Source organism: Phocoena phocoena, chromosome 16 (genome assembly GCF_963924675.1).
Source record: "Phocoena phocoena chromosome 16, mPhoPho1.1, whole genome shotgun sequence".
In the NCBI taxonomy this organism is placed as follows: domain Eukaryota; kingdom Metazoa; phylum Chordata; class Mammalia; order Artiodactyla; family Phocoenidae; genus Phocoena; species Phocoena phocoena.
Genome location: NC_089234.1, coordinates 59,256,768 through 59,268,535, shown reverse-complemented (window position 1 = coordinate 59,268,535; position 11,768 = coordinate 59,256,768). Strand labels below are relative to the sequence as shown.

Here is an 11,768-nt window from a genome sequence, read left to right as displayed (position 1 = left end):
CTGAACATTCATGTACAGGTTTTTGTATGAACATATGTTTTCATCTCTCTGGGACTCATGTACAGGAATCTAACTGCTGAATCATATGGTAGTTTACAAGTTTAGTTTTTTAAGAAACTGCCAAAGTGTTTTCCAGAGTGGCTATACCATTGTTCATTCCTACCAGCAATAAATCAGTGATCCAGTTTCTCAGGGGCACCCCTGATTTTAGCCTATATTTTACCCTATAATAGGATGTATATCACTCAGATTGTTTAATGGTTGCATAGAGTCTTTTGAAGGTTGATGAATAGAATCCAGAGTTGAGAAGAGTTAGGGTCCTCTACTAAAAGTCACTGGGAGCAAAGTAGCCATCTACATAGCACATCACACTTGTGCTAAGGACTCAGCTATTCTCTGTTTAATTATCTTTACGATGCAGGAGCTCTCAAACTGTGGTCCCCAGACCAGCAGCATCAGTGTTAGCATCACCTAGGAACTTGTTAAGAGATATTCTTGGGACCCATTCCAGACATACTGAAACAGAAACTCAAGGGAGTTGAGCCCAGAAATTTTTATTTTAATGGGCCTTGTCTCCTCTGAAGGTGAGAGCTACTGTTCTGTGCGATGGCAAGCACAAAACTACCCTAAGCCTGAAGGAAAAAGAATAAACCCACTAGGCAATTCATACTTTATTAGCAGAAACAACTTATAGAAACTAGGGAAATTCCTAGTTATAACTGTAGAGACCAGGAGCACAGTAAAGTAGCCAGTCCCTGATGGAGACCATCCACAGTCTCACCCCATATCAAAGAGGGCCAGAGGCCAGCACTTACAAAGCACTCCGCAGCATCATCCATAATTCCCAGCTGGAAACGCTGTTCATCCTGAAAAGTCTTTGCCAGAGCACTGCGGAGAGTGTCAGATGGAAGCACTTTTTCAGTACTGCACTGAAACTGGTTAAAGATTCCCTGTAGGGAAGAGGTTAGACAAGGGGAAAAGCACAATGCTGTTACTGAGCTTCGAGGCATCCCAGTCTGTCATGCTAGGATCTCCATGCTTACAGCTATGGAGCCAAATGTACTTTGAATGTGTTGATATGCTTGCAGTTAGTTATAAAAAAGTAAAAAAAAAACGAGACTCATAATAAAGGGCATGATATGTGCTAATAAGGATCCTTGCTCTTCCATCTGAGTGTGATACCATCAAAGACTCATTAGGAGAGACCGTTGTCATGAGTTAATGCAATGCAGTTACCTCTGATTTCCTCTGATATAGAAAGAGGTAGATGGTCTACAATAAATAAAGATAAATTATATGTCACTGAATTGGTAAATTATTCTCTGGGGGCTCATCGTATGAAACTTGGCCCCTTCTTTTAAATTGTTTAGCTACTATAAAATTACCCAAAAGTAAAAAGAATAATATAACAAATACCTACGTGTCTAACACTAAGAAATAAACATTCTATCATGTTTACTTCCAATCTACAGATAAAGCTAAAGTCCCCTTTAAGACCAGCCACTCACTATGAGTTTGTTGCACAATCTTCTGTTTATAATACTTTTACATATATTTGTATGTGTGTATATATGTGTGTGTATGTATATAACCCTCAATAATACATAGTATGCTTGTGTGTATGTGTCTTTCATGTAAAAAGTATCACACTGAATTTTACTTTTTTAAAAAATTCAGCATTCTTTTTGAGGTTATCCATATATTTCATCCTTTTCCCCTGCTGTATAGTATTATATCATGTTACTACATCACATCTACTTATCCATTTGTATAGTATTATATCATGTTACTATATCACATCTATTTATCCATTTCTTTATTGACAGATATTTTAACAGTCTCCAATTTTTTGCTATTTTAAAGAGGCTATGCCAGCTTAAACTTCTACCAGTGCATGAATATAAATAAATTTCCCCATATCCTTGTCAGCGATTAATACAGTCAGACTGGTTAATTTTAGTCTTTCTAACTACATTTAGTTTTTCTGGGTCTTCTATGAGTATTACTTGCAGAAAATACCTTCTTCTAGTCTTCTGGTATCTTTCAAGTGCAGCAGTTTTTTATTTTGGTGTAACTAAATGTATCTACCTTCTCCATCTTTACCTATATCTGAAACAATGATGAATATGATATCCAGAGAATGGAAACAAAGAGTGGCAACAAGTGGCACCTGCTTTGAGGTGTCCTTCTCAAGTGGTATTAGACCCTCTGCACAGAGATTTTAGAATGTGCTCCTTGACATCACATAGCCCAGATCCACACTAAACCACCCAGATAAACAACTCACCCAACAATGAGTTACATGTCAACATGCCAAAGAATGTCACCGGCTTGAAATCCTCATTAGTAATTTATTCATATAAAAAAAATTCCAGGGTTACTTTCAGACTTACTAATGAGACCAGAAATGAGATCACTTTTATAAACCTACCTATGTGAGCTAAGAATAGGAGGTCCCACCAACCTAGAATGGCTAATTATTGGTCCTCATTTTACTTGACATTTTACTTGCAATAGCTCAGTCACTCATTCCCTTCAGATTTTTACCCAAATATTACCTTCTCAATATAGTATTTCTGGATCATTTTATTTAAAATTGCAAGCTCCACCCACTCTTTCTGAACTTTCCACCCTTACTTGTTTTATTTTTCCCTTTGGCACCTTTACCAGCAGTCATACCATGTATATTACTTATTTATTGTCTAACTGTACTCTCTAGAATATGAAACAGAAATTTTTGCCCTTTAATTCCTTGCTACACTCCCAGCATCTATAATAGTAATGGCCTAATGATGTAGGTCATCAACAACTACTTTTGAATGAATGATTTTATATGGTTAGATCTTATTAAGGGAAAATATTAACTCCCTTCTCTTTTTTTTTTTTTTTTACGGTACGCGGGCCTCTCACTGTTGTGGCCTCTCCCGTTGCAGAGCACAGGCTCCGGACGCGCAGGCTCAGCGGCCATGGCTCACAGGCCCAGCCGCTCCGCGGCATGTGGGATCTTCCCGGACCGGGGCACGAACCCGTGTCCCCTGCATTGGCAGGTGACTCTCAACCACTGCGCCACCAGGGAAGCCCTCCCTTCTCTTTTATAAGCAGATAAAGAATCACCTAGAAAAGGTGAAAATTTTTCTTAAGGTAACACAACTGGTTCAAGCAAAATGGGACTAAACCTTGTTCTGCTAATTTCAAGAGACCTCTGTTCTCTTACTAGCATCATTCCACCTCATACACACTGAACGTCTATCCCTATAGCAACTTGAGAACAATTTACTGTGAACTCTGCTACTATTTCCCTACAAACAATTCCATATGATGTGGAGGAGGCAGCACCAGAAAAACATATTTAGTATTACTTAATAAGCATGGGGCTGGGGGGAAATCTATTATAATTACTTTATTTTGGAGTGACCTAGAAAGTTTTAACAAGTCTATTATAAGATCAGGTAAAGACAGAGCAAGACCTTCCATAATTTGTTGCTGGAAGTGGAAGAATGTCTATCAGTGACTCCTTAAACTAGACCAAAAGTAAAGGTCTGGGTCCACAGTTAAACACTCCTAGAGGGCAACTGGATATCTGCCAAGTGACCAACGGGATTTTGAAACTTGGGGAAATGTGAAGAAAAAAGGAAAAGGAAGGTAGGAAAAGAAGTAGTGGCTGCTTCTACATATGGTGATCTGAACACTTAATGATATGCTGAAGGGAAGTCACCTCAGCTTTGCAAAACTTAGTGACCACTATCATATCCTAACCTGCCACTCTTCTCAACTGTTAATGGTAAGACATTAATGCTGACAAAGACTCTACCTCTAGAGCAAGGGATGGATGAGGTTTGGTCCTTTGTTTAGAGTCTCAAACCGGTTCCAAGACAAACCAATGGAAAATTAGTTTCAGGATAGTTCTGTAAAAACACAACAAATGCAAACTGCAGCCCCTTTAGTCTCTCTAAACTGGGTTTCCTCAAGAATTAATACTCTAAAGCAACAGTTCCTAATGAATTAACTTCTCTCCTATGCATAGTACTAGTTATGTTACCATCCTAGAGAGAATTAAGAAAATAGTCACTCAAAATACTTTCTGTGTTCTGTGGTTCAGATGACCCTGTTTGAGAAAGGACAGAGATCCACTGAGAGATGGCATAGAGTAATAGTTAAGAGTATGGACTCTGGAACCATAGTATTTGGGTTCAAAATCCCAGCCCTGTTACTTACCATCTATATGACCTTGGACAAGTTACCTAACTTCTCTATGCTTCAGTTTCCTCTTCTAAAAGAGAATTAATAATAGTATTTACCTCCTAGGATTATTTGAGGATTAAATAAGTTATCTATCTTTCTACTTATATCTTAGACTAAAGTCTGACCATATCAAAGTGCTATCTAAGTGTTAACTGTTATTATAATCATTCTATTTGGGATTCATTTTAGGTTACTGCCTGCTACTGATGTATGAAGAAGGGCCTTGAGAGTCAGAAAGGCTTCTACCTTGAGCTACCTACCCAGTCTCTAAGGTCTAGGTACAAAGGAAGAAATTCTTCTCTATTCTGCTGCTTGTATTCAAGAAAGGCAGATTTTCCATGACCTAGATAACAAGGGTTTTAGCACAGAAAAAGAAAGACTTAAAGTCAGAGCTCTGACTGCGCCCATAGTGGATATGCAACAACAGATCTGGCTCTTGTGTTCAGTGGCATCATCTCCATGCTACTCTTTTTTTAACCTCTTAATTACGAACAGCTTTCTCCACACACACTGAGTATCTGAATGTATTCAGAATAGCCTCTGCCTGCATCTTCTTTATTTTCTTATTCAATATTTTAATTATTGTTACCGGTATTGCTCTGCCATTGTTAGGAAGAAGCAAGTGTATCAGGGATGACGCAGCCTGAGCCTGCCCAGCATGCATCTGTGAGCTGCAGCTCTGGAAGAAGCTGTAGCACAAAGCCCCTCTGTTAGGGCAGCACACTAACCCCTGTGTGTCCCTCTCACATGAGCACAAGGCAGGAATGGGCCTCCTCCTGTTCCCTTTTTCACCCTCCTCCCACCTTTCCCAGAGGGAGATCCTGTTCACACCAAAGAAAGCCAAGAACATTTAGTTCAGCAATAAGAACAGGTGGTAGCACCAATAAGGAACAAAAACTGGTATTCTTCCAATTGCTGAGTTCTATGGCAGAGAGGAAGAAAGGGCAGGAAGAACCAAAACCCAGGAATCATTTTCCCCTGTGGGGTCCCTGATGGTTTCACTTCAATAAAGAAAAAACCCACCTTTGAGGTTTCTCTCTGCCGTTCTTCACAGAGTGATACCAAAGAGGTCTTCCTTTTCACTCTCAGGAAAAGGCAAATTACTTTTGTTTGTTACCTATTTTCTTGGAGGCAGTGCAAAAGCAACAAGACTAATGACTAAAAGCAGGTGCTTCCCCACCCATCTCTCTTGGATCAAGTAGCAAACAATTCTACCCACAGGAGCATATAATTATTTGGATTAGTAAAAACCACGTAAATAAGATAAAAGTGCCATAAAGACAGAAAGTCTTTGTGCTTTGTCATCTACAAATGCAGCTGTTGCTTAAGTTTTTCCTTTTTTTCCCCCTAAAACACAGACTTTGTCTTTAAGGAGGGAACAGCTGTCTATTTCTCTCTCAGAATTTCCTAGCTTTGCATCAAAAAGAAGTCATGAGTAGAGAAGATACAGGTCAAGAAAAAGGGCTGGACTTCCCTGGTGGCGCAGTGGTTAAGAATCTGCCTGCCAGTGCAGGGGACACGAGTTCGAGCGCTGATCCGGGAAGATCCCACATGCCGCGGAGCAACTGAGCCCGTGTGCCACAACTACTGAATTCAGTGTGCCTAGAGCCTGTGCTCCGCGACAAGAGAAGCCACTGCAATGAGAAGCCCGCACATCACGATGAAGAGTAGCCCCCGCTCGCCACAACCAGAGAAAGTCCACGCGCAGCAACTAAGACCCAACGCAGCCAAAAATAAATAAATAAATATTTTTTTTAAAAAAAAGAAAGAAAAAGAGCTGTCACTAAATTTGATGCTTTATGGGCCCAAGGTCTTTGAAAAGTGCCCCAGTCAGCAGTTCAACTCATCCCTGGGAGGCGTCCAGCAACACCTTCTACAAAGGTGTGACACATGTTATACACTACTACTAACTCAATTCTTAGAGTTTCTCTTCTTGATCTAAGCTTCCCAAATCTAACATTTTGGCTTTCATAACTATCCCTTTTTTTCCACACCTCCTGTAAATCATAGACCTAAATAAATCATAAACCTAGATGTGGCCAATGGAGTCTGTTTGTAAACACAACCCTTTGAAAGGAAAATAAAGGAGCTACTCCTTGAGAGTCACTGACTGCTGGAAAATAGAAATTTCACCCTAGATTTGTATGTTCAAAAGAATGTTGAACGTTTTCTTTCAAGAGGGGAAAGAATATTGAAATGTTTACCATTTTGGCATCCAAACCAGTAACACTGGATTTTTAACATTTTATTGCAAAAAAGTTCAAACAGGGCTTCCCTGGTGGCGCAGTGGTTGAGAGTCCGCCTGCCGATGCAGGGGACGTGGGTTTGTGCCCCAGTCCAGGAGGATCCCACATGCCGCAGAGCGGCTGGGCCCGTGAGCCATGGCCGCTGAGCCTGCACATCCGGAGCCTGTGCTCCGCAACGGGAGAGGCCACAGCAGTGAGAGGCCCGCGTACCGCAAAAAAAAAAAAGTTCAAACATACAAGGGTAGACAAAATAGCACAATAAATTCCCATGTACCTATCATCCAACCTCAACCATTACTAACCTGTGGCCAATCTCATTTCATATATACCACCCACCCACTTACCCCTCCTCCCAGATCATTTTGAAACAAATGCCAGACATTATTCATCTGTAAATATGTCAGGATATGCCTCTAAAAAATAAGAACCCTTTTTGTTTAAAACATAACCATATAACAAACCCTTTCTCTAGTGTTCAGTGATTTTTTTGTGATATAACAGAATCAGTGATTACATCTCTCCTGACAAATGTGAGCTGCAACTCCCAAGGTTTGTAGTCTATGAACTGACCAAATATGTGTTCTTCAAATTAAAGTTGTTAAATATAACAACTTTAGTGACAATTCAGTGACAATTCTGAAGTGACATTTATGCAGTAAAAACAAAACGAAAGGTACCTATGTAAAGTGATGGCTATGTTAATTAGCTTGATTGTAGTGATCATTTCACAATATACGTATATATCAAAACATCAAGTTGTGTGCCTTAAATCTCATAATTTTTATTTGTGAATTATACCGCAATAAAACTGAAAAAAAACACTTAACCATAATACCATTACCACACTCAGAAAAAGGTATCCAGTCAGTTTAACAGAAATTCTTGCTCCAGGAAGAGAAAGCAGAGAACAAGCTGGCCAGTTTCTCTCTTGGGATTCTTTAACCTTACGTCTTAAAATAGCTACCTTCTGGACTTCCTTATTAGAAAATTACCCACATATCCTATATCAGTCCCTTTAAATCAAATTCAGTTACCAATACCATATCTCCCCATGAGTTTAGGGCTTTATTTGCATTCAATTTATAACCCAATACCTTGGACTTACAGTGGTGAAGTAAAAGACCATCATAAACTTACCTATCACACGCATTCCTGCTACCTATGCAAAAATGACACCCACATACACAAAGGCAGAGACACAGAAAGAAACAACAAGACCTCAAGACAGTGGACAGACAGAGACAGGCCAAATTCACCAGGGAATAGTATTGCTTTTAGTGGGAAATCATAAACTAATATTGAGATTTATAAAAATGTAACAGTCATTCTGGAATTTTTGCCAAGATCAGAAATGTAGGACCTTAAAGATGACCAACAGTATTCAAATCAAATTTTAAGAATCAATATCAAAGCCACTTACCCCACAGGGGAAATAAAAAGGGGGACCCTTCTGGACATGAACAAAGATTTTAAGATTATATAAGTTTCAGGTTCTGCCATAAACTCTGGAAAGAATCATGATGATCTACTACATTTTTCCTTGTAGTCATACCCCCTCTATTTGAAATACCATGTAAAATTCTGAACTCCAGAATTTTTAAAAGGATAAGAGCCTGAGTTTTATACTATCCAAGTTATGTCAATGATTAAATTAGTCAAGAATATTTAGGTACAGGGCTTCCCTGGTGGCGCAATGGTTAAGAATCTGCCTGCCAATGCAGGGGACAAGGGTTCAAACCCTGGTCCAGGAAGATTCCACATGATGCAGAGCAACTAAGCCTGGGCGCCACAACTACTGAGCCTGTACTCTAGAGCCCGCGAGCCATAACTACTGAAGCCTGCACGCCTCGAGCCCGTGCTCCGCAACAAAAGAAGCCACCGCAATAAGAAGCCCGCACACCGCAACGAAGAGTAGCCCCAACTTGCTGCAACTAGAGAAAGCCCGCACACAGCAGCAAAGACTCATGGCAGCCAAAAATAAAATTAATTAATTTTAAAAAAAGAAGAACATTTAGGTACAGCCTAATACAACTTTAAGAAAGGTTAACCAGGGCTTCCCTGGTGGCGCAGTGGTTGAGAATCTGCCTGCCGATGCAGGGGACATGGGTTCGTGCCCCGGTCTGGGAAGATCCCATATGTCGCGGAGCGGCTGGGCCCATGAGCCATGGCCGCTAAGCCTGCGCGTCCGGAGCCTGTGCTCTGCAATGGGAGAGGCCACAACAGTGAGAGGCCCGCGTACCGCAAAAAAAAAAAAAAAAAAAAAGAAAGGTTAACCAAAAGACCACACAAATATGTTCATATCACATAGATAAGCATAACAGGAAGGAAGTTCAATTCAAATGGATAGGTGCATTAGACATAAGGACATACCTTCCTTATGTGAGGGCTATTTATTACTAGCTAAAATTTCCAGGTAACATACTAGAAATCTAATTTCCTGGCTTAAATAAATAGCCAGTCTAGGATAATGGGTTTACTCCTCTGATAGTGGCCATGACTATAGGACAATGAAGAACCTTCCATTCCTACAGTCTACAAAAAAATGACCAGACTATTTCCTTATACCACTTTACTCGATATGTTTATGCTTCAGTCCCCAGTAGAGGAATAGCTACATGGTACACAATAAAAAAATATCGAGAGATTTGTTCCCTGAACTCTCAAATTTCCCCCCAATTAACAAGTGAGCTATCAGCAGAACACAGACTTTCCTGCCCCTTCACAACAGTCTTACTGTTCTACAGGTACAGACTTACATTCCAGGACCCCTATATACAAAAACCTATTTCCTCCCTACCTACCTCCATCACCACCACCATTCCCTGGCTTTTATTCCTTATACTAACATCCTTAAAAAAAAATCACTAATTGAGAAGGTTTGTTGGATTTAATCAATCAATGCAGCATTCTTCTTTGCCTATAACAAAAAACACTCTGTCCTACATCCTGGCACTGTAAAGCCTCTAGTACAATCCCTGGAAGGAGAACAAAATCTTTGTGGCATACTAAGTACAGAGGACGGATTTCCTCCTCTGGACAGAGATAAATAAATAAACCAATACCAAAGTCAAGTCATACCCTGGGGGCCAGGGTGTAAGAGCAGACTCAATATGAATAATAAATCAGAGCTCTGGGCTATAGGCATGACAACAGTTTAGGTCAGGAAAAATCTTTCAGTAATACTAGATGGGAATAAATTTGGTATTTTAGAAGGGGCAGGGTAATTAGCACACAAATTTCTCTTTTTTTTTTAATAAATTTATGTTTTCATTTATTTATTTTTGGCTGTGCTGGGTCTTCGCTGCTGCGCATGGGCTTTCTCTAGTTGCACGGTGAGCAGGGGCCACTCTCCATTGCGGTGTACGGGCCTCTCACTGTGGTGGCCTCTCCTGCTGTAGAGCATGGGCTCTAAGCGCGCGGGCTTCAATAGTTGTAGTGCACGGGCCCAGATGTTCCGCGGCATGTGGGATCCTCCCAGACCAGGGCTCGAACCGGTGTCCCCTGCATTGGCAGGCAGACTCTTAACCACTGTGCCACCAGGGAAGTCCCCCACAAATCTCTTCTATTTGCTAAGTCAGAGTTGAAATGCATTGCGGTTCAAAGTAAGCAGAAAGACAAACTAACACAAATTCTTCATTAATAATTTGCATGCAAGATTTTGAGACTGTAATTACTTTAGGGACTTAGTGTCAAGTAACACAGAAAAAAAAACCAGTATATTTTACAGGACCAAAAGAAATGGATTATCATAAACATTGTGTATAAACCACCAAAAAGTACTGGATGCAACATATACTATGGTACCAATGAAGATCACAAGGCACAGGACTACTGGCAGACGTTCATAGAGCAGAAGAAAAAAACAAAAATATTAAAGAAGACATGATCCAAAAGGTATTCACATAAGGCCAGTAGTCAATGCATTTTAAGTAAACAACTGCAGAGAGAGCAGGGACACATATCTTTCAGCCAGACTTGAAAGGGCAAATCCTTCATCCAAACATCAGATTAATGGAAAGTTAGCTAGCTTCTGACTCATCAAGGAACATGTTTGTGTTTCTTTTTGTATTTAATAGTAGGTTCTAGAGATAAGCAATTATGCTCTAACATAAAGAATTCTGACTTTATAAAGAATTGGCAAGTTTTGCAGAGTACTTCAAATTCAGGAAGTTTGGAATCTCTTGTTTTAAAAAAAATCTAAGAAATAAGAATTTTACAAATCAAACAGCATTAAAGAATGCAAACAGGTCATGAAGTATCAGCAAAAAGGAATTCTTATTAGCCTCATCAAATATTCCTCCTTTTTAAATAGGAGGCAGAGAAAAATATATATAATTACACCCATAGAGAAAAAAATATATAGAATTACACCCACACTGGGACACCACAAAGTTAACATGTAACTTAACGGCAGGATACCAGATAACTGCTCTGCTGACAGAATCCCAGACTTTGCCTTCTTACGTCAGCAGATCTTTCCCACCATCAACCCCGCTTCCTGCCTCCCTCCTCCCCTCCCCCACATCTCTCCCTTCCCTTACTAAATGAGGCATGAAGGCCTAGATTAGTAGACTTACTAAAAAAAGTATGAGACCAAAAGTCACAATATGAAAATCTCTATTAAACAGGACAAGAGTGAGAGAGAATATAAAAGACAGAAAGAAAAAGAAAAGGAAAAGGCAATACCCTAAACTCCATAACTAAAATACCAAGAAGTACTAAAAGACTATATGAACCCAGAAAAGTTGTGTTTATTATATTATGGTCCAGGCACTGTGAGGAACACCAAAAGAGAAGAAAAGCTGGGCCACCTTCCCAAAAACCCATTCAGCCATGCTAAACACTGTTAAAATCAATTACGGATGTAGATACAGTATTTTTAAAACTTCATGAAGAAGATATATTTCTGAAAGGCAGATGTGGTTTGGCTTAAAAGGGATGTGTTATTGTTCTGTTTATTGTTATTATTTTTGTTATTATTTTGGGTGCCAAAGGATGCAGGCAAAGTGAATGACATCTGTCTGCAATGCAATGTCTAAGAGGCAGGCATAGTAAGTATACCATCTGCTATCATAGCTGAAATGGAGTGCCTGGGGAAGGAGAGGAAGGGAAAAGGAAGTGTGAAATTAGTTTTTTAAATGTCCATAATCCTGCTTTTCTAAGTGATTTAAGAGACAACTGGGAGCCACTTCAAGATTATAAGAAGGTAGTAACTTCAAAATAGCACTCCAGGGTAGTCTTAGGTTAGAACAAATGAAATAGGAAGACACTAGAGGTGGA

The 11,768-nt window shown here is 39.8% G+C and overlaps 1 protein-coding gene across 7 annotated transcripts in view; it reads right to left on the bottom strand.

Moving 5' to 3' along the window:
• Positions 1–11,768, bottom strand: part of USP54 (ubiquitin specific peptidase 54) — a 72,098-nt gene that overhangs the window by 43,592 nt on the left and 16,738 nt on the right. For all 7 annotated transcript variants that reach the window (XM_065894112.1, XM_065894113.1, XM_065894114.1 and 4 more), the window contains exon 3: positions 816–950. In XM_065894112.1, the coding sequence (XP_065750184.1) occupies positions 816–950 (135 nt within the window). The remainder of the gene's footprint in view (positions 1–815; positions 951–11,768) is intronic.